Source organism: Dipodomys spectabilis, unplaced genomic scaffold (assembly GCF_019054845.1).
Source record: "Dipodomys spectabilis isolate Male_0828 unplaced genomic scaffold, ASM1905484v1 ptg000082l, whole genome shotgun sequence".
NCBI classification, from domain to species: domain Eukaryota; kingdom Metazoa; phylum Chordata; class Mammalia; order Rodentia; family Heteromyidae; genus Dipodomys; species Dipodomys spectabilis.
In genome coordinates this window covers 5,156,214-5,180,000 of record NW_024870759.1, presented here as the reverse complement: position 1 = coordinate 5,180,000, position 23,787 = coordinate 5,156,214, and the positions used below count along the sequence as shown (strand labels likewise).

Below are 23,787 nucleotides of genomic sequence, written 5' to 3'. Positions count from 1 at the left end.
TGGCTGAAAAACAACAAAAACCAACCCATGAGTAAACACAGGCTACAGAGTAAATTTTGCCTGTAACCTATAATTTGCCAACACTATCAATGTTGATCAGATGATCAAGCTCCAGTTCACCTTACTGGATCTAAGAGCATTATTTCAGATGCTCTTTGATCATGCCTTTCTCCTTGCACTGGCTTCCAGGGTATCACTCAACATTTTCCTGGATCTCCTACAACCTTCACAGGCTAATCATCTTTAATTGCTCTTGGCTAGTTTTTCAATTTCCTGGCCTATTAAACTAGGATACCCTGAGGCTCAATCTTGAGTTCTTTTCTATTCTCAGTTGGTTCTCACCCCTTTGTGATCCTATACATTCTTATTTATTCTTTACTCTTGTTTAATACTGTAAATATGGAAGAAGGGAGGGAGGGAGGGAGAACAGGAGGGAGGGAGAGGGGGAGGGGGGAGAGAGAGGTGTATGTCATATGGTTATTTTAGTCTTCCTTTGCAAATTTCCAAGATTGTGTTTGTGATCATTTTATATATACATTATATATATACATATATATACATTATACACACACACACACACACACAAATGATAACACAGTAATAACACTGAGTACAAAAACAGGCAGGTACCCAGTGGATTAAGCCTATAAATCTAGTTACTCAAGACGTAGAGATCTGAGTTTAAAGATTCTTAGCTCTAATTAGGCAGCAAAAAGTTGGAAGTGGAAAAGGAGGCTCATGTAGTAGAGTGCCAGCTGTGAGTGAGAGTGTGAGGTCCTGCATTTAAGCCTAGTAGTAATACAATAAAACAAAACAAAAACATAGTTCCTCACACTTTGTTTTCTCAAAATATACAAAACCATGCTGGGTGCCACTGGTTCACATTTGTAATCCTAGCAACTTAGGAGGCTGAGAGCTCTGTTCAAAGCCAGCCTGGACAGGAAGCTTGTTGAGTTGCTTATCTCTATTCAGGCAGGATAGAAAGAGCCAGAAATAAAGGTATTACTCAAATGATAAGTGCCTCAGGCCTTGTGTTCAAGCGCAGGCACATAAATGCACACGTGCAGGACATAGACAGACATAGATACATACACACACACACACACACACACACACACACACACACACACACACACGCGCGCGCGCGCGCGCGCAATAAAAACAAATTATTATTTGAGAAGAAGCCAGTGAGACAGCCAGTCTTTCTATTACCTGAGTGGAGTTAGATAGTTGGTTTTTCCACGGCTCCTCTGCGCTGCTGGTCAGGTTTGTGCGGTTATGAGGTAGAGTGAGTGCGTTTCGCTGCAAGTAAGGCACGTTTCCATTACTTCCACTTCCTGTTACATGATTATTGCCTATCAAAATAGTGTCTGTGCTTCCCAGCGTTCTTGATGTGCTACAGGGAACATGGCCTGTAGAAAAGGGTCCATTGGCTAATGGCTGCCCAGGGCAGCGGACTCCAGGCTGAGAGACACTAGGCATTCTAGTTAGAGCAAGTTGTGGCTGCTGGCCACAGACTGAGTTTGTAGGCAGTGATGAGTCAGCTGTTGGACCATTAGGAATTCCAGGAGGTCGAACCTGTGCAATTCCTGTTTGTCTCATCTGCCAAAAACAAATAAAAAATAAATTCTTTTTTGGTTGGCCATAGTGTAGAGTATCACAATGTGAAGATGAATTAATAATCAAGGAAACCTGGTCAAAACACTTAATTTCTCAAAGTTGAAAAACAGTAACTCTACAAAGAAATGACTATTTTTGGAATGCAGTGGAGGAAAAAAAGTTATTTTGAAAATATACTTGTATCTATGAAAAAGTTAGGAAAACAAATATTTTTAATAGGAGAATTATTCCTTAAAAGATTTAAAAGTGTACTTAGTTGTATATTTTATATGGGTTTTAACTCCCAGCACATGAATTATATTGGTCAGACTTGTTTTGTATTTATTTTACTATTACAACCACTTTTTAGGGAAAAAAGAAATAGCTAATCCATATGTAAACAAAAGAAGTATCACGAAACTTTTTCCAAACCCCCACCAGAAAAATTGTAGCATTTGATTGTGTATATTTAAGATGACAAATCTATACGAAAGGTCACTCTGGAAAAGTGCTTAGCATGTTTTTTTGTTTATATTTTTGTTTTTTTTGGGTGGGGGTGCTTTGTTTTCTGTTTTGCAGTGTTACTGTTCTACATTTCAAGTCTAGGGTAAAAAAGTGGATAATCCACTCTGCTGACTTTCAAGATTATTATATTAGTCGATTCTTAGGATTGCTACAGAGTGGTTATCCAAGCCATAAGAATTTATGAGGTGAAATATTTGGAAAAGAATCAGACATTAATGATCTAATATATAAACCCTCCCCTTTACCCCTTAATTTTCAGAAAGAATAAGTAAAGCAGGACTAATAGAAATCATCAGGGACCATTAACGTGCAAGAAAGTGAATTCTGGTTCTTTCTTCAACTGGAGATACTTTCCAGGCGTAGTGGGGAAGGCTGAACTGGCCCAAGTATTAAATAAAATGTAAGATTTTTTTCTTTATGGAAAATAAAAAATGAAAGAAAGAAAAAAAAGAGACGGAGGGAGAGAGGGAAGGAGGGAGAGGGAAGGAAGAAAGGAAGAAAGGAAGGAAGGAAGGAAGGAAGGAAGGAAGGAAGCAAGCAAGCAAGCAAGCAAGGAAGAGCAGCAGAGGCTAGTGAGAATATGGAGAAGGGAACCTAATACATTGTTGATGGGAATGTAAATTACTGCAACTACTATGGAAATCCATATGGAGATTCTTCAGAATCATTGTTCAAAGCTAACCCAAGCAAATCCAAAAGTTGTTTTTTCTTTTCTTTTCTTCATGGGGGGGGGAGGGTTGGTTGTAAGGCCTGAGCACTGTCCCTCAGCTCTTAGCTCAAGGCTAGTGCTCTACCACTTGAACCACAGCACCACTTCCAGCTTTTTCTGCTTATGTGGTGCTGAGGAATCAAACCCAGGGCCTCATGCATGCAAGGCAAGCACTGTACCACTAAGTCACCTTTGTAGTCCCCAAGAGTCTCTTATTGCCAATTAACTACCAAAAACAAAAAGTAGAGCTATAGCTCAAGTGGTAGAGGACCAGCCTCAAGGAAAAAAACTAAGAGACAGTACTCAGGCTCTGTGTTCAAGCCCTAGCAGCAACACAAACAAACAACAACAATCGCCAGCATTTTAAGCATCAACTACTGAATTCAAATACTGGTAGAAAGTAAACCTAGATATGATTGTGCTCTAAATTCATGACAAACAAAATACAGAAAATGTCAACACACTTTAGAGAACAAAATGTTATACACACTTGGTGTTGCTGCATTAAGACAAATTGACTTTCCAACTGTTCCAGCATCAGTTTCTGTGCTGGATTTAAATTATTTCTATTTGCACGGAGCTGTTCCAAGTGCTAAAAGAAAAAGAAAATATAGTTACTATATATCAAAATATATGTCAAAAATATATCTCAGAAACAAGCTTAAAAATTGTGAGCAACCTTACTGAGAAACAACTGACTGTGAGCCAATATCAGATTAGATGATTTCTCACAATCATCAAAGCCAACACAAATTTCTTTCAAAAGGTAAAAAACCTGAGTAAGAATTATGTATCCACCTGAAAGTTTGCTCTACTGTGATTTTTGGAAGACATGAAGATGAAATTTTATTCATTAATACAATACTTTTTGGTATTTATAAAATTCTTTAACCTTTACAATACACTATGATTAGTACACTGAAACCAGAACTCTTTGGAAAAGGAAAGGCTTTAAGACAAATCCAATGTCCAACTAGTGATCTGTTTGAATAATATTTTAATATCTAAAGAAATATGGTATAATAATAAAACAGGAAAGTTCTTTATATACTGACATGAAAAGCACTGTAAAATATATTATTAATAAGCTATAGCAGAAGCACTTATCTAAAAAGGATACCTTTTAAGACCTCCTAGTGAAGCCGGAAGCCACAGATAAATACCATGAATGTCATTTAATGCCTTTTCCATCCTCATCCTAATAAACTATGGTCATAACTTTTATACTTTGAGGTGTAACACTAAAAGTAGAACAAATTACTTTTTTCCTCTTCACAGTATCACAGACATTCCTTGGTACTATAGCTCTTAGAAACCATAATATAGAATTTTCTTTTCTTAGGAAGGGAAGACTTTTACTTTTTTACTTCAAGGAAGCCATTATTTATAGAGATTGATTCAATGCAGGCACTACAATATTAAAAGTCATTTGGATAAATAAGATGGATACTAAATGACTAAAGGCCAAGTAGACTAAACAGCCTGGGTACACCGGACTAAGGGATGATTCACATCCCTTGTGGGGTAAAGTGAGATTTCATTATGCCCATCAGAATACTGTTATTGTAAAAGATACCCCTCTGAACATCACCTTAACAATAAAAAAGACATTAATGATTTATTTATGGAATTTTCCATTTAATAATTTTGGATCATGGTTGAAGCAGCAGAAAGTATAACCACAAATAAGGAGGAAGGATCTACTTGAATGCATGCAGTATTTTGTGATGTTTTAAAAAAGAAAAAATGAGAAAAAGTGCATATACATGCTTACATATGCAAAATATATCCTTAGAAAGTCAGTTAAAAAGTATTAATACTAAATGAACACAGATGGGAAGTGAGCTAGTAAATAAATCTAGTAACCTAGATTTATTCTTTATCTACTTTGAACCATTTGTATTACTTATTTTTAAAAAAATAAACAAAAACAAGTGAATTCTGGTATACGGGGGTGCCTTTTACTTATGTGCATACTGAATTTACTATCATTCAAGAATTAATACTTAAACTTTAAGCTTACTGCCTCTATGTCTTCAAAAGAAAAAATAATTTCTCAAAAGCTTATCTTACATACCTGTAATTTCTGTGGTGTCAAACACCACGAATGAGCTTGTTGCTGTATAGGAGGATGTGACATACCATGGCCACCACTCCAATTATCAGAAGTACTCTGAGGAAAATTGATTTAAAAAAAAAAAAAATTAAGAGTATTTAGTTAAGTCCACAGAGTTAACAATAATGACTAATGGAGGCCAAATGAGTATGAATTGGAATATTTACATACAAAAAGATGTTATGTTACATTCTTAAAAAAATAATTTTACATGCATATTAAACTTAGAAATCATAAATTTAAAGAATACTGATACTTTAATAAGCCACCCAAAAAAAGGCCCACCCCTAAACTATGGCCCAAACGACTAGCCTATTTATCACACTGTCTACTAGATCCAACACTAAATTTATTTCCATGTCAGTAAAAAAAGTGATGATGAAAAGTGTGCTGAGAGCTTAACGGCAGGGAGATGAATAAAATGATTTGATGAATGCAAATTTATCCCTACTTTCAATATGATTCTAAAATTTGGGATGGAAAAAAACGGAAACCTTTCACTCTTTTGATGTCCACAGATTTAAAGTAAAGGACAAGAGATGTTCAAACTGCACAATTTCAGGGCAGTTGGAGCTACTTTTTTGACTGGGATTTTTCTATTTCTCTAAAACATATACCTTTGTTGGACTAGATGTTCTTTTCCTCTTGGCAGGACTGGACAGGTCATCTACTTGGCTAGAAGGAATCATGTGTAGTGGCAAGGGTTGCTGTGAAATTGGTGTTTGACTGAGGCCTAATACAGGTTCAGTATTTGGATGATGAGGTTTACATGCCTAAGAATCACAGAAGGAAGACAAAAATAGGGTTCTATATATTCTTAATCATTCCTTCAAATTATAAAACTTCACAAGCTACATACTTTTCAAAATGTGGACATCGCTGGTTGTAATTATTGAAAATCAAAATCAAATGAATTGTCAATGGAGGAATGTGTACCTTCCTTGGAAAAATCTGCTTTCAAAATTAATTGAATCACTGAAGTATTATGTTAGGAAATCTCTGAAAATCATGAAAATGCACAAAGGTTCTAAATTGGTACCCCAAAATTTCTTCCCATATCAGAGGGAATTTTATTTCTATCTAGATTCCCTTCTGCAATTAAATCAAAAGGCTTTCCATTAATAAAAGCCTTCTTTGCTTAGTTAAAATTAGCTTGACCACTACAGATTGAAAAGAACCCTTAAAGCTGGGCACCTGCAGAACATAACCCAACTTCTCACCTGCTGTGCTGTGTTCATGGCACCCTGCCTGGAGGTAAGCTCTGCGGGGATTGGTAGGCTCCATGCCTCCTCAATACTAGGAAGTAATTTAGTTTTATTCTGTAGACTACCTTGTGGAAGGTTACACAACTGAGCCTAGGAAAAATTATGTAAAAAGCAAATTTAACACAAGCCTACTTGAGTAAGAGCAAGTCCACTAAATCTTCCTAAATGCTATAGCTAATTGTTTTTAAAAGAAAATAGATTCTAAATTTGGGGCTTTAGAATGATACTAAGTATAAAGAGGGTAACCAGAATATAAACCTTTGTGGGAATCAAAACAAAGCTGAGCTCTGTTTTCAGAGTTCTCATAGCTGTCTTCTCAGGAAACTCCAAGCAAGAGTGAAAGACAGTGTTTGTGTTCTTTTCTCTAAAATGCTATGACAACTTAAAAATGTAGACAGTACATAGAAAAAAATTATGTAAATTAATATGCATCAACAGCGTCAATGTGCAAAAGAGCATCTTTTAAAATACTGCATCTTATTTAAAATGAAAAGTAAAATAATATTACAAGCTATGGTATGTTACAAAATATGGAAACAGATTATAGACATCAAAACACAACTAGACAAAACTTTCCAGCCACCCTCTTTCTGCCTGAGTGTCCTGGGGAAATATGCAACTTTAAAAAAAACTATTTAAAATTTTTACCTGTAAATACTTAATCCGTGCTGCAAGTGCAGAGGTATTACTACAACTTTTACTTCGAGTTGCATTTAAGTAGCATTTAATGGCATCCTGAGGCTGGTTGCAGGATTCATAGAGTGTGCCTAGATCCATCCAGGCTGCAGCATGGCCATGGTCCAATTGTACAGCACAAATATAGGCCTGTAAAGCGTCCATAGGCTGATTTTGCTGTTGATATAGCACACTACAAAGAAAAATTAAGAGAAAAAACAAATATCCACTAAGAACTGCATAGTATCATAGCATAATTTTAAACTATAAAGTACATTATATGACTTAACTATCTTTACATATTAATTATAGCTAATTTTATACAAATTCTTACCCTATTGAACACCATGTATCTGCACTTGCTTCTGATTTATCAATAGACTGCCTGTAAGATATAAAGGCATCCTGAACTTTCCCAATACTTGAATAGCACCTGACAGGGAAGAGGGGGAAAAAAAAATTCCATTAATACTGAAATAAATTTATTTGTTGAAAGGATGGACTATGTATCAAGGCAATTTTTGAGAACCTAATAAGCTAATATATTTATGTTTGTATGTATATATAGCAGGAAATTAAAGAGTATACATTATAATTGTCCCCTCAATAAACTATTATAGTCTGTCTCATAGGTGCTAAAGCATTTTATGATAATGAAATCTACTATAATAAATACAGACATTATCACTTCAGTGTTACAATACTGTAAGTTAAACACAGCCCCTTCTCATTCTACTTGTCCATTCTGATCTCTAGTTTCCTACATAGAATATGCAGTTAATACTTAGGGGAGGAATCCAAAGGTGTAACTCCTCTGAACAGCTAATGTACTGTTTCTCAAAATGAATGTTTGGGGAGGGAAGGCAAAAGGGAAGAGCACACAAATGGAGAGAGGAAGAGTGATCAAATGCAGTCATTACAGCCAATGCACATTACTCAAAATTGAAACTATATAACTTGAAGGTAGGGATGGGAAGGGAAAAATGAGAGAGAAGGAAGAAAGGGGTGACATTGACCAAGAAACACTGTACTTATAACCTGACTTATGGACTGTAACTTCTTTGTACAACTACTGAATAGTAATAATAAACAAATATAAAAAAAAAAAAAACTTAAAAAAAACTGTATGATGATGAATTAGACTTCGATTCTCTTTACTCAATAACAAAGAGAAATAATTTGCAAATGGAACATAGTTAATCTCAAAGTAGATATTAGAAAATAGTATAAAATTGTGTGAAGTATATTTCGTGAATAGTAAAGAGTAAATTAAGATCAAAGTTTCAAGAACATGTTATTTTCTTAATGTGAATGTACCTGATGGTTATACAAACAGCAGCTGCAATTATAAATACAGAAATCTTCTTGATAGTGGACACTAAAGGAAATGCCTAACAAACCCTAGTCCTTGACTTAAGGGTGGACAATGCATCATCAAAAGGCTAGCATAGCCAATATAAAAGATGTTATCATCCCCTGCAGGAGTTAGGAAAGAAAGAAGTGGATGGGTAAGAATAAGGGATGTGAATGTGTTTATTATTCAGATCCGTGAATCCCATATTCCCACCAAATACAGTTATTTTTCCAGACTGATACAGATAGATTAGAGGGACAGATAAATAAAAACAGCATACATATGTGTATGTGTGTGTGTGTGTGTGTGTGTGTGTGTGTGTGTGTGTGCAAACTAACATTCATTTATTTTGGAATAATAGTGGGAGTAAGAAGCAAAAGAAAAAAACTGAACATCTTTACTTGCCCAAGCACTGTATTTTTATACTCATAGACATTCTTTGAAATTTTCTCATCTGGACAATCTAAATGTCTGGGAGCCACTGATTCAGGCAGAGAAAATGAGCAAAAGCATTTCGAACACATTTGACTAGTACAAACAATATAAGAAAGTACAAACACAAAACAACAAAGAATTTTCAGTGCATCCAAAGAATACCCTGAAGTTTGCTTTCCTAATAGAAGGAATAGAACAATGAAAGCATTTTACAGGAAGACTTAGCTGTTAACAATATGTAGAATACATTAAAAAGAAAACAAGTACGGACAGTAAAACAGAGGATGTTTATATTCACCTGTTCGGAACAGGAGGAAGTAATAGAAATGGCAAACACAAGATGAGAAATAAGAGAGAAAAAGAAAAAAAAAATTCCATGATTAACTGATTAGATGTCCAAACAAGTGGAGGACTAGTAGCTTGTTTTTAAACCTGAATAAAAAATTCAGAAAACGGAGCTGGGGTATAGTTCAATCCTCAGTACTAAAAAAGGGGGAGAGATGGTCATATTTTTGGCAAAAGGAAGAGGAGACTAGCTAACTTGGGGAAGAATATTGATGAATATTGTTTAAAATGCTCACTCTTTTGACACGGGTGAAAATATTAAAAGAACAGATATGATCCTTGAATTTAATATAGCTTTAAGTGTAGGAATACTGATTTTTTTTATCAGTTTGGAAGATAGGCTATAAGAACACAAAACACTTGAGAAAGATTAAAATAAGCCTATGAACTATCTTGCAGAATAGGCAGTATCAGATAAGTTAGTGACTGAAGACAGAGAAGGCAGTTTCAGACAGTAAACTGCTTTATGAAGGGAAATCTGTGAGGTATCAGAAATAGTGCCAAACAGGGAGAGAAGCCAGAAAAAAGAATGCTACACAGATAGAAAATAGACTCCTTTTGTTTTTCTTCTTATAAAATCAAAATCATATTTCAAGTTTAGAGAAAACCTCTCTTTTATAATCACTGGAAGAAATAAGCATTATTTCCTAAAACCAATGTTTTAAAAGCTTAACTAACTACCTTCCCCTCGGACAGCCTTGTGGAATGAAAAGGGCTTGATAGATAATATGATCTAGTCCCTGCTGTTACATCTACATGACTTCGGACAAAACATTTTAACTCCTCATAAGTCACTTTATACATTTATAAAATGACATGATTTACAGGGTCTTTTTTAGCACTAACATTCTATATTTCTGTGATAACATGGTCAATGACTGACTGGGGCTTGTCTAGCAGAATAGCACATTACAACCTCATTTTAATATACATATGCTAAGTGATGAGCTCATTTAATCTTCAATACAGTCCTGAATGAGGTAGGTAATAAAAAGCCTTAGAAATATTAGTCATCAAATCTCAAAGTTTCCTACTCGAAGTTGTGTTTGGAGCTTTAGTAACTTCTAGACTATAATTTGTAAAAATTTTTCAAAATGAAACAAAATAGAGGCCAAATATAAAAGGTAATATAAACAATAGGATAATGAAAACACCAAAAAAAAAGGCTAAATCAGACCCAGAATAACTATAGATGAAAGACAATGAATGTCTAAAATGATCACCTTGAACCCGAAAGCAAGTTAAATTGCGATCTGTTACTTTTTGAAAAACTTCCCCAAAAGATTAGATTAAAAGCATGTCAATAATTTAGAATGTAAAATCAGTTAACTACAAAAAAACAAAAATTTCAGCACTATTAAAATTATTTAAAAAATGGTTCACTGCATATTAATTTCATAAAGATAGAATTAAACTTTAAAACATATGCTAAAAAGATATTCACACTATTGATACTGTATTGAAGTATTATCTGAAGTAAAAAGAAAACCCTATTACGGCATATACTGTTTAATCCATGTTATTATGACATTTACACTATCAGAAAGGAAAACAAATCACCATATTTAGACACTCTCTTTTATAATTTATCTTTTAGGAATCTTCGTTATAATGTATTTATAAGAGAAAATACACTGTTCAAGATATAACTGTAAACTAACATTTTGGTTTATAATTGAAATATCCTAGCTGGAATAGAAAAAAAGAAAAGAGAAAAAAAAAAAAAAAAAAAGCAAATATCTGCTAAGTATTATTACCTTCCAAGGAAATACCAGGACTGGCCAGAATTTGGATCTGCTTCCAAGGATTTCTGGAGATACTGAATAGCATAACTTTCCTTGGTGGCTTTATCTCCTAGGAGATCCACAGTGTGATGCATCCAACCTATAGTGATTTAAAATTATTTACACATATTACATAACGGTTCTTCTATTTTTAAGAATACTAAGTAGAAAATGAAGAACAACACTCTTATTTAGTTCAAGGTCCTCATTTCCAAATTTTAGAACCACTAATTCTTACAATAAGAAAATCTGTTTCTCACAGTAAGGTAATAAATAATGTCAAAGTGATGAAGACCTTTTATTCAAAAATAAATAAATAAAAACAAAAATGAAGGCACATTTTAAGACTCTCCAAGATGCTATATTAATACAATATTTGTTTCCAAAGAATATAGGCCAATATAATCACTGACAGTTTTGATTAAAATACACATAAACACTACCTCATTGGAATTGCCTAGATATAATCACACCTTATATACACATTATGAAACATCAACTAGTTTGGTACCAGTGACTCACACCTATAAATTGAACTACTCAGGAGGCTGAGATCTGAACATCATGTTAGCCAGAGCAGGAAAGTTTTGTGAGGTTCTTCTCTTCAATTAACCATTAAAGCCCAAAGTGGAGCTGTGGTTTAAGTTGTAGAACAGCAGCACTGAGTGAAAAGGTTTAAGGGACAGTACACAGGCTCTGAGGTGGAGTCCAATATGGATGGACACATGATGGATGGACACTTGTCTGACAACTTAAAAAAAAATCCTCAAGGCTATAAAAAAAATTACATTAAAATTGTACAAATACACCAGGCATTGATGGCTTACAACTGTAATCCTAGTTACTCAGGAAGCTGAAATCTATAGTGCCAGAGTGCAAAGGCAGCCTAGAAACAAAACTCCAAGAGATTCTACCAACAAAATTACCTAGCTGGACTGGAGGTGAAGTTAAAGTGGTAGAGTGTCAGCTGCAATTAAGCTAGCCAAGTACAAGGTCCTAAGAAGTTGTAAATACCACAAATGTTTGTCTAATAAATAAATTTCAAAGAATTAGATGGCTAAGTAATCCATCAAAAAATTGGATTATGGAAATTTGCCCTGTAGGTCTTATGTCAGTTGTAAATAAATTCAAGTATAAATCAATTAGCTCTATTCTTTATGTACAGTCTATGTAACAAATAAGAACTCTTATTTCTGACACTTATTCTATTTGATATGAACCAAAAGATATCTTAAGGAGATCTAGTTACAATGTTTTTTATTTCTTTTAAAAGTGTACTCAGGGCTTTATGCTCTCACTAGGCTTTCTTTGACACAGCTGGTACTTTCTAACTCTTGAGCCATGCTTCTAGTCTGGTATCTTACTGGTTAACTGGAGATGAAAGTGTCATAAGATTTTCTGCCCCAACTAACTGTGAACTTCGATCCTAAAGGTCTCTACTACTGAGTATCCAGGATTACATGTGTGAGCCACCAGCACCTACCAACTGCTTTTAATTTTTGGACTTTACCAGGATTTGAACTCAGAGACTTGTACTTGTTAGGCAGGTATTCTACCAGAGCCACATACCCAGCCCCATAGGTCAAGCCCCAGGACCGACCAAAAAAAAAAAAAAAAAAAAAAAAAAGCGGGGGGGGGGGGGGGGGGGGGGAGTAGGGTTAATGATAATAGTGTGGATAAAAATAACTGACTGCAAGTGGCTCATGCTTGTAATACTAGCTACTCAGGAGGAAGAGATCTAGAGGACTACACTTTGAGGAACAGCCCAGGAGGAAAATTTGTGAGTCTATCTCTAAAATAACCAGCAAAAAAGCAGAGCTGGAAGCCTGGTTCAAGTGGTAGGGCACAAGTGTAACAAGTATGAGGTGCCGACATCGAACTCTAGTATTTCCACTCTAAAAGTTTGTATTTCAGCATTAGCTTAATGAATAAATTCTTCATTTTGAACGTATCACACTTAGTAGTGTCTACCTAAGAATTCTAACCATTTTTAGTATACTAACAGACTTAAGTGTTTTAGTTAAGACATCAATTCACATTATTATAACACTATATATATATATCACTTGATAAAAAATCTCCATATTTCTGAAGGGTATACACAAGTAAAATTCTAATGGACAAAATGAAAAACTAAAAACATAGGTTTATATGAAGGCAATGTATTCACAATTTACAGTTAACCATGATATTAATAAATCTCAGCTTGAATAAGATTTGATGATTTTTGGATCTTATGAAAAGATCCAAAAATAATGTTGATTAAAAATTAATAAACCATTTCCAAGACCAAAATCACATAAACAGAGTGAAAAAAAACCTCAAATTCAAAGTACAAATAGAAAACAAGAATTGGTAACTAGGCAATAAAATTATATGTTTGCCAGCTTCTTCATTATCTTCTTGGACATCAACACATGACAACTAAATAGCTAGATTCCACAAATTCAACATTAGAATAGAATTCTATGCTTATATAGAAACTATCCTGCGCTAGATGTTCTGCAATTTTTAGATAACTGTTTTACTTACTGATATTGATAAATCTATGAAAGAAAGCTCACCAACCATTACATGACTGTAGTCAAATCACTTAATTTTGTTGAGTGCTAAGCATGTATGTAGTACAAAAGGAAAGTGAATAATTCTGAGAATTTACAAAGCCTATCTGCACAAAATAATGATACTGACATTGACTGTATTATAGAAAATGCTTAGCATAGTGTGGAAATATGTTGGGTTCAGATTATTTGATCAACTCTGAGCAACTGTGTAAAACATAGAGAAATACCTATAATACACTGAACATATACTATTTACATACCTAATTGTTGTAAGACAGTTGCTTTTACTTGTGAAGAAAGGTTTTCTGTCTGCAAAAGTTGTTCATAAGCTTCCTTTGCAGAATGATACTTCCTCTAAAGAATAAAGAAATTTACAGAAAAATTAATACAATCTTTAAAATAACTACCTCATAGAGTAAAAATTATATAATAATAATGCTTTAGCATAGTAGGAAAAGAAACATAAAGAACAAAGTACTGTTTCCATTTAGGGTTAATTTATAGCACTGAAAAGCTCTGAACAGGCCATGTTCCAGAGTATCTAGCATCAATAAAACTAACATGGACTGTTCCAAATATCATTAAATACTACCTTTAGAAATTTTCCAATTCTCAATAGCTAAAACAATCTCATCCTATTTAATAACACAAGTGATCTCAATGGTTTTAGTAACATTAGTGAAATCAGACACTTATTCTGTCTCCAAATACATAATCTGTTTGTCCATAAACACTAAGTTCCCAAGCAACTCAAATAAGAGATCATATGGCAAAACAATTGTTAACAAAATTTAAAGTACAAAACTAATTAAGACATAAGTTTTAAAGATGCAGCTTTTAATATATCTCATAAAATATTTACAATAAATCTGATTTCAAATATATCAAAACTACTACAGTTACAGTGAAACACTATTTCAAGTTCCATGGGCAAATCCCACCCCCTCCCCCCTTACCCCCGCCCCAGTTGTAGGGCTTGAACTCTGGGCCTGGACATGGTCCCTGAGCTTTTCAGCTCAAGATGAGCCACTTTGAGCCACAGCTCAACTTTCTGGTTTTCTGGTGGTCAATTAGAGATAAGAGTTTTGTAAACTTTCCTGTCCGGGCTGGCTTGAACTGCAATCCTGGGATCTCAGCCTCCTGATTAGCTAGGATTACAGGCATGAGCCACTGGTGCCCAGCTTAGGCAAATCTTTAGATGCAGTCATTACTCATAGTTCTCTGCCCAAAAATATTAGTATGATTGAAAGCCACCATCACTACAGTCATAAAACTTAAGGAATTTCCTCCACTACAACAGGGAAAAGCCAATAAAAGAAAATCTCACAAATATTACCTTTAAAATGTAGTTGGCAGAAGAATCGACCAAAGTGGCCTTTACTCATATTACTACTAGTTCATGAGTGCCTGAGCAAATACAACTTTTCCAAAGAATAGGTAGAAATACAAAATTAGCCACACATACCTCAAACATAACACTTATATTATGATTTAACATAAAATAATTGATCTAAAAGATGTAATGACCAATCTTTCTATCTACAGTTGTCTTAAGGATCAAATGAGATGAGCCAAGAATTTTGGAGGCAACAATGCTATATAAATAGGGAAGACTGTAGAGAATTGCCTATTGAGATGATCAGTACTTATGAAGTAAGCTTTTCTTCACAAACTAAATTATTTCCCCTAAACACTACTTTGGTCTAAAAGAGACAGCTACTGAAGGATAAAGGCTGTTACTCAATTCAATTCCTTCAATCAAAAACAATGATTGAATGTAAAACACATACTAGAAATGACTGGGAATACTGTACACTGAAAAATGCAAACAAAAAAAACCAGAAGATACTGTGTGCTGTGTAGAATAATAGTATGAAGCTTCTCAGGGAAGAATTGTGTACATTTTTAAAATATTAGCAGGCTGGACAGACTTTTTTTTTTTTTCAGAAACAAGTAGAGACTAATTCATAAAAGGGTTTTCTGAACCAAAATAACTGAGACTGAACACATGGCTCAAGTAGAAGAGTGCCAGTGGAGCAAACAAGCTAAGCAAGCTGAAGGTCTCAAATTCAAATCCTAGTATTGTCCCCTCCCAAAAGATGACTGTATCCAAACACAATGGATTTACTCAAAATTTTCAAGTAATATGATCAGATTTATATCTTAGGAAGATCATCTTGAAGAACAGGTATTAACACATAACCCCCAAACACTAGTAATAAAAAAAACAACATACTTGGAAAAAATGGTTGCATCATATCAAGAAGCATCAAGTTGGATTTTTACCTCACATCACATGGGGGAGGGGAGAGGAAGAGGGAATAAAAATAGAAAAGAAGTCAACTATATTGTGAACCTAAATATGAAAGGAAAAATGTAGACACAATGTAGGAGAATATTTCTTTGACATTGGAATTTATTAAACACGGCCAAAATAGCACAAACTATCAGGAAGAGCAAAGACAAACGCGTAAGTGGCTGAGATCATGCAGTGTGTAATCCTAGCACTCAAGCCAAGGAAGGAGGATTGTTGTTAGAGGCCAGTTCAGGCCAAAAGTTAGTAAGATCCTCTTCTACCCCAACTCAGCCAATATAAAACTAGTTGTAGTGGTGCACATGTATCATCTCTGCTACATAATAAGCACAAAAAATAAAGAAGGCAATGAAAATAATGAAGCTCTGTGGCATAGCTCAAGTGGCACAACTCCTGCTTATCAAGCATGAGGCCGTTAATTCAAACTCTAGTACTACTAAAAACAAAACAAAATATGTAGAAATATAGGCAATGGACACAAAACCTAACACATAAAAGATGAAAACAACTCTAGAAATCAGAAAATGTGGTTTAACTGATATACTATATTCTGAGGAAGTTGGGTAACTTCAAGCATTTGTAGACATGTGAACAAAGAAATCACATGTGTGTATAGACATACACATGTATACATGTCTACATACATATATATGTATGCATGTCTGTACACACACACACACACACACACACACACCAAAGAAAGCTTTCCACTGGCAATATTCTAAATTGTACTGTTTGTAGTACAGAGAAGTTGATGCCAAGCTAGATCTGTCACTAGAACAACTGAGACATAAAATACATTGGATAGGCTAGGCGGTGGCTCACACCTGTAATCCTAGCTATTCAGGAGGCTGAAATTGAAGGACTGTGGTACAAAGGAAGCCTGGGCAGAAACTCCATGAAACTTTTATCTCCCATTAGCCACCAGAAAACTGAAAATGGTGTTGTGGCTCAACAGACAGCTAGCTTTGCGTAAAAAGAGCTCAAGCCCCATGAACAACAAAACAAACAAACAAAACATGTTGGATGGCTACAGAAAGCTATTAAGTAGTAATTATAAATAATGTATTGAAAACAATTTGAGTTTATTGTTAACATTGTTGAGTACAAGTGCAATGCCAAAATAACACTCCACAGAGAGCTTAAATTGTAGATAAAATAGAAAAGCAATTTACCAGAAAGCACTGGAGAGAGACCAAAATCAAGCTAAAGCCAAAGAAAAAGCTAACACTCAGAGGAAGGAAGTAACATTGGATGAGCTATCTACCTTTCCTCGGATTTTTACCTGAGGGGCAAGGCCAAATTGGTATTAGTCTCAAATCAGCAATCCTATTTTCTTTTTTTTTATTTTTGGGTCCGGTCGTGGGGTCTGAACTCTGGGCCTGGGCTCTGTCCCTCAGCTCTTCAGCTCAAGGCTAGCGCTCTACCACTTGAGCCACAGTTCCACTTCCGGCTTTTTTTTTCCTGCTTATGTGGTGCTGAGGAATCAAACCCAGGGCCTCATGCATGCAAGGCAAGCGCTCTACCACTGAGCCACCTTCTCAGCCCCAGCAATCCTATTTTCTTACCAGAAAAATCATGGGACAGACTTTGAGGCCACCAATAGAAGTGGAAGTAAGGAGAATTTGCAAGGACACAAAGGGGAAACATCAAACTGCATGGAAATTGCCCAAATCTCTGGTTGACCACTAAACTACACATGAACAGATGTCAAACAACCTATAAGATTTGAAAAATAATTTAAGATGCTGCTCCTAACAGGTAATAATCTTCTAAATGTAAACTGAATTATTAGTAATGTAAATTAAATGATTAGTAAAATAAAAAATTAATCTTCAGAAAAATTTAACATACTCTACAGTGGATTGCTCATGACAGATAAAATTAAAGACTTAACGAACAATCATATTTAAAAGAAATGGAAATGACACCTGTAAAATTACTTAAATATTAAAATTTGGTGGTTATTTTAAAGCTAGTACTTTAAAACAGTATCACAGAGAATAAGAAATACAACATGCATGAATAAACAGGAAATCATACTACAGGAAAAATGGAAACAAACAATCACTTCTAGAACTGCTAGATACTAATCTGAAATTTAAAAAAATGACTAGCATAGAGTTCATAAGCAACATAGATTAAGATAATGATGACTATCATTATGATTAAAAAGTGTTTGTGACTTTAAAAAATTTTTCAAAAAGACTAGGTAGACTGAATTAGCAAATTCAATTTTTTAAAAACACCAAATAAAAAACAAATCAATAGAACTCAACGGATGAAACAAAAGACATCCAAGATGTTTAGGACAATAAAAAGACTAGTATGCATGGACTTTCAATCTAAGAAGAAAAGAGGGGAAGGAAAAAAAAACTATTTCAAAGAACAAAAACTAAACATTTTTCAAAACTGGCATAAAACTTTACACACAGAAGATTAAGACAAAATCAAAAGCAGTATAATTATAAAATACTAATCTCTAGTTACATAATACACCAATTCTTAAAAATCAAATATAAAGAGGAAAACCTTGAATACAACCGAAAAAAAGAAACACAAACACACAACCAGCCTAGGCAAAAAAGTCTATGAGACTCTTCTCTCCAATTTAAGCACCAAAAAGCCAGAAGTGGACTTCTGGCTCAAGTAGCAGAACGGTAGCCTTGGGCAAAAAAACCTCAGGGACAGTGCCCCCAGGTCCTGAGTTCAAGGCTCAAAAGTCAGGGATGGAGGGAGGGAAGGAGGGAGGGAGAAAAGTTGAGTGCTAGCCTTGAACAAAAGAAGCTGAGTTCAAGCCCTGGAAGTAGCAAAAAAAAAAAAAAAAAAAAGGGGGGGGGGTGGGACAGGAGGGGGCAGAGTGAAGAAAAACCAAGAAAGAAAAGGGAAGAAAGGAAGTTTTGATATACTCTTCCAATCTGAGACTGATCCTCAGGTGTTTGATTTCCATACTTTGACACAAAGTATAGGCTTCTTAATTTTTTGTATTAAAATATATCCTACAGGGAGATATCCATTATTCCTCATATATTAATTAATTGGGATTGTACCGGGGTTTCTTTCTCTCAGTTACTTATGTCAGTATTAATAAATGTATTTTATTCTGGACCTTATACTCCATTACTATGTATACTTCTAGAACTTGAGCCTTGGTGAACTAAAACCTGTTAGGTTGTTCCTATATCCTTCTCGCATGCCCCATCACCTTACATACATAGTATCTTACTTTCAGGTAAGATAAAAATGTTCCAAGGGCTCCATTTATAGTTTTCCTGCCTAGACACTAGACAGAATGAGCCCTGGTTCCTTTCTGTGAAAAATGGAGTTTACAAGCAAAGATCTGAGCTAGTGTGTTCAGTGTTGCTGGGAAAAGGAACTGCTTCTATCCAGTTCTATCCAGCAACCAAAGCTATGAAAAATAGGTTTATGAATGCATATGTACATGCCCTCCTAAAACTATTTCTTTTTTTTTTTTTTTTTTTTGGGGGGGGGTCCGGTCATGGGGCCTGAACTCTGGGCCTGGGCGCTGTCCCTCAGCTCTTCAGCTCAAGGCTAGCGCTCTATCACTTGAGCCACAGCGCCACTTCCGGCTTTTGTCTTTTTGCTTATGTGGTGCTGAGGAATCAAACCCAGGGCCTCGAGCATGCAAGGCAAGCGTTCTACCACTGAGCCACCTTCCCAGCCCCTCCTAAAACTACTTCTTTCCAACTAGTTTCTCTATGTATAGTGACCATAAATTCATACAAAAACCTTTAATTCCAATCTTATTAATTCTTTACCTGTAAATTCTGACAATGACAAGGATGTCTTTGATTACACACAATGTATTTGTTTCTGCCTAATATTCATATGAACCAGTTACACAATTTCTAATTCATGAACAACTAAGCATAGTGAAAGATATATTTATTTAGTTTCCAGCTTTACATTGTAACATCAAAACACAGTTTTTCAAAGTTACACAGGTTAGTTTCATTTACTCCCATCTTCTTCAGTATAGTTAACTACTCAGTTATAACAGAGTTAAATTCATGTGTTAGAATGTGACAATGATATTCTCCTCTGTATGATAAATGTAAACTTGGGGGGAAAAAAAAAAAAAAACACTTGCCGGGCACCAGTGGCTCATGCCTGTCTGTAATCCTAGCTACTTAGGAGGCTGAGATCTGAGGATCACCGTTCAAAGAAAGCCCAAGCAGGAAAGATCATGAGACTCCTATCTCCAATAAACCACCAGAAAACCGGAAGTGGCGCTGTAGCTCCAGTGGTAGAGCGCTAGCCTTGAGCTGAAGAGCTGAGGGACAGCGCCCAGGCACAAACAAAAAACAAAAACAAAACCAAAAACTTGCTGGTTTGTATTCTACTTAGGGTTGATCCTGGTTGATCATATTCACTTAATTTTGTGGTACTTGGAATATTGCCAGTTATAACAGCCAGTATATACAAAAATTACATACTTTTAAGTTCTATTCCCTCCACATTCTTATTATACCATTCATCCATCACATGTAGATAATCAACGCCTTTATTTCTGGTTTATACTCAGTATTTCTTTTTGTTGAAATGGTATGTTTAGATTTTTATACATGTATATTTTCTTTATTTCACAAATATTTCCTCATCTACACTTGAATTTTTACCATTAACAGTATATCAAGGAAATCATTCCCTAGTTAGCACACATTGTTAGAATAAGAAAGAGCTACAAAGTGAATGCTACTGCACTATTGGTTGGAGTGTAAACTTGTTTAACCACTGTGGAAAGAAGTATGGAGGTTCCTCAAAAGACTCCACATCGAGCTCCCCTATGACCCAGCAATCCCACTTCTGGGCATTTGCCCAAATGATCACAAGCAAGGCCATACTGAAGCTACCAGCACAACTGTTTATGGCAGCATTATTCACCATAGCTGAGAAATGGAACCAACCCAGATGCCCCTCAGTAGATGAATGGATCGAGAAAATGTTGAGTGTACACCACACACACACACACACACTCTCTCTCTCTCTCTCTCTCTCTCTCTCTGGAATTCTATGCTTCCATCAGAAAGAATGACACCACCCCATTTGTTAGGAAATGGAAACACTTGGGGGGACGGGGGGCAAATCATATTAAGTATTAAGTGAAGTAAGTCAGATCCAAAGAAATACAGGTCCCATAGTTTTCCTCATTTGCAATAATTAGTATACATTCAGGATAATTTTATCAGATGAGCAGAAAAGCTCAAAAGCTATGTACATATGACCATGTAAGATGATGCTAAGTGAATGAACCCCAGGATAAGGACACAAGGGGACTTTCTTTGTTGTTTAATGTACTATGTGATTTTTTTTTGTTTCCTTTGTATGTTCTACCCTCTAAGGTAGATCTCCTTTGTCACTGTACTTGATTTTGGTACCCCGAATCTTGCATATACATTTATCTAATTTGGGAAGGGGAATAACAAAACACTGAAACAAAGACACAGGATGACCCATTGCAACAATGATACTCACAAGACACTATGTTGGAAATGAACTTTACAACCTGGGGGGGGGAGGGGGGGGAGGGTTGTGAAGGAGGTGGGGAGGGATAGTGGGAGAACAACAAAGGAGGGGGTAACAATGCTTGACAAGAAATGTACTCATTACCTTACTCATGTAACTGTAACCCCTCTGTACAGCTTATTTACAATAAAATAAAAATTTTTTAAAAAGAAATCATAGTATTCCATTACACAAGTCCATAGATTATATAGCCACTAAATGGGAATTAGATTGTTTCCAATGTTGTTTCCAACATTCCAACATTGTTATTACAATGTTCCAGCTGTTAAAACTATGCATTTTCTTATTTTTGGAGGTAAATTTTCTGGCTGAAAAGGCAGGTGAAAACAGTTTTGTTAGGATTTTACTAAACGCTGCTACACAAAGATTATACCAATTCACATTTCTAAAGAGCATAAGACTGCTTCTTTCCCTGTAGGCACTTTAAATTTTCACTACTCTGAGAAGTGAGATTGTATTTCTGTGTCGCTTTAATTTGCATTTCTTTAACTAATCTGAGTACTTTTACAAATGGCCAAAGCCTACTTTCTGTAACATTTTTTTCTGAACTGTTTGTGCTTTTCACCTCCATTTTCCATTAGGACTTTACTTGTCTCTAAATTTTTGAAAGAAAAAATATTGAACATAATAGAGACAGCAACTTTTTGTAAGCAGTAAAGTAGAATAACTTACAGAGGCCTGGTGTAGGAAACTCAGAAATATGGTATCTAGAAACTTAGAAATGCTATCTTTGATGAATGTTTTTCAGAAGATGGAATTTTTTGGCTACTTTGAAATTTATATTGTTATCTTGGCATTCATTGTTTCTTATGAAAAATGGTCTATCAGTCTTATTGAACCCTGTAACTAATATAAGGACAAGGGCCTTATATTACAAGGGCCTTGCTTCAAAGAGAGGCAACTGAATACATTCTTTCCTAAGGGATGCATTTCTCACCCAAGAATTCACAACTGCCTGACAGGATGCCCCAAAATGCAGATAATAGGGCAGGGCATCTTGTTTCAAAGATAAGGATCTGTTTTATGGCAGGATTCATTCTTACCTGGAAACTCAGAAAATAACACCAGGTGTAGTTAGAGCAAAGACAAAGCACCTAGCTTTGCATAACTTAAAGCCAGACCCCCTGCCTTTATCTTATAAATACCCAACAGCTCAAGGAGCTGGGTTTCTCTCAGGGTGTCTGCTTGTGTGTGTGTGTCTGTCTGTGTCTTTGAGTCCCTATGAGAGCACCACACTCTCCCAGAGTGTGCCCCTGCCCTTCAGTTTGTCTGCTTTTTTATGTTTCCTTGCTTGCTTACTTAACAAAGCTCTGCCAAGTTTTCTTACCATTGGGACTTGTCCAGAAATTCTTATTTTTCGAAGTCAAGGACCCTAAGTGAAGAGTCCCTATATTTAAAGGGGAGCTTTACTAAACCTCACCTCTGTCTGGTGACAAGCAGTATGTGATAAATTCTTTTCCCAAGTTTCTTAGATGCCCTTTGAATTCATAGTAGTGTTTTGCACAGGTGGTATGTGGAAATTATTTTTAAGCTATTCATTTTATTGCCTGTAAATTTTTAGCAACAATTAGAAAGTATTTTCCTATGCTAGGTTTGACAATCATTGCACTAGTAAGTATAGAATATCTTTTTTTTTTTTTTTAAATTGGTGAGGGGTGCAATCCTTGGGCTTGAACTCAGGGCCTAGGTGTTGTCTCTGAGGTTTTTTGCTCAGGCCTAGTGCTCTACCTCTTGAGCCACAGCCTCACTTTCAACTTTTTGATGGTTAATTGAAGATAAATAAGGGTCTCAAAGTTTACTGTCTGGTCTAGCTTTGAATTATGATCCTGATATCTCAGCCTCTTGAGTACCTGTGATTACAGGCCTGAGCCTCATTTGGAATTTATTCTTGTGAATGGTATAAATTTACAGGTTAAAATATATCTTTCCTCTAAATTGTTGGTTAAGATTCTAGAACAATTTATTAACAAATCCCCTTTAACCAACAACTAATATCTTCATTATATGGCAATTTTTATATGTACCTAGGTTTACTCTTGGATATATATTCCATGGTTCTCTTTGCTTATTCACATGCCACTACCACACTGTTAATTATATGCGTTTTACTGTATATTTTACTGTCAGTAGGGTTAGTACAACCTATACAATTTCCATCCAGTTTTATCCTGACTATTCTAACATGATTTTCCACATTATAGCTAACTCCTTATGTTGTTGGTACTTTTGTAGTGGTGTTTCCTTAAGTTTACAAGTTAACAGAGATCCAACATTGTCATACTATCAAGTCTTCCAATCCCCTTTTAAGATTATTTCTTAAGTATTAAGCTGATATTGTTAATGAGAATTTTCTCATTAATTAATTAATATAATTACTGTTCTTTGCCAGTATTGGGGCTTGAACTTAGGGCCTACCCACTTTCCCTTAGCTTTTGTACACAAGGCTGGCAGTCTACCACCTAAACCATTGCTCCACTTCGCGCGCGTGCGCGCGCGCGCGCGCGCGCGTGCGTGCGTGCGTGCGTGCGTGTGTGTGTGTGTGTGTGTGTGTGTAA

General features: G+C 35.4%; 1 protein-coding gene across 9 annotated transcripts in view; it reads right to left on the bottom strand.

Annotated features, from left to right (window-relative positions):
• The window catches only part of Kdm6a (lysine demethylase 6A), a 176,854-nt gene that overhangs the window by 43,442 nt on the left and 109,625 nt on the right, over positions 1–23,787 (bottom strand). For 2 of the 9 annotated variants that reach the window (XM_042683584.1, XM_042683583.1), the window contains exons 9-17: positions 13,632–13,725; positions 10,781–10,907; positions 7,224–7,322; positions 6,863–7,082; positions 6,170–6,304; positions 5,567–5,722; positions 4,911–5,006; positions 3,324–3,425; positions 1,213–1,602 (exon numbers count right to left, since the gene is read on the bottom strand). In XM_042683584.1, coding sequence (XP_042539518.1) covers positions 1,213–1,602; positions 3,324–3,425; positions 4,911–5,006; positions 5,567–5,722; positions 6,170–6,304; positions 6,863–7,082; positions 7,224–7,322; positions 10,781–10,907; positions 13,632–13,725 — 1,419 coding nt within the window. The remainder of the gene's footprint in view (positions 1–1,212; positions 1,603–3,323; positions 3,426–4,910; positions 5,007–5,566; positions 5,723–6,169; positions 6,305–6,862; positions 7,083–7,223; positions 7,323–10,780; positions 10,908–13,631; positions 13,726–23,787) is intronic. The other 7 variants (XM_042683591.1, XM_042683588.1, XM_042683586.1 and 4 more) reach the window with 6 other exon arrangements.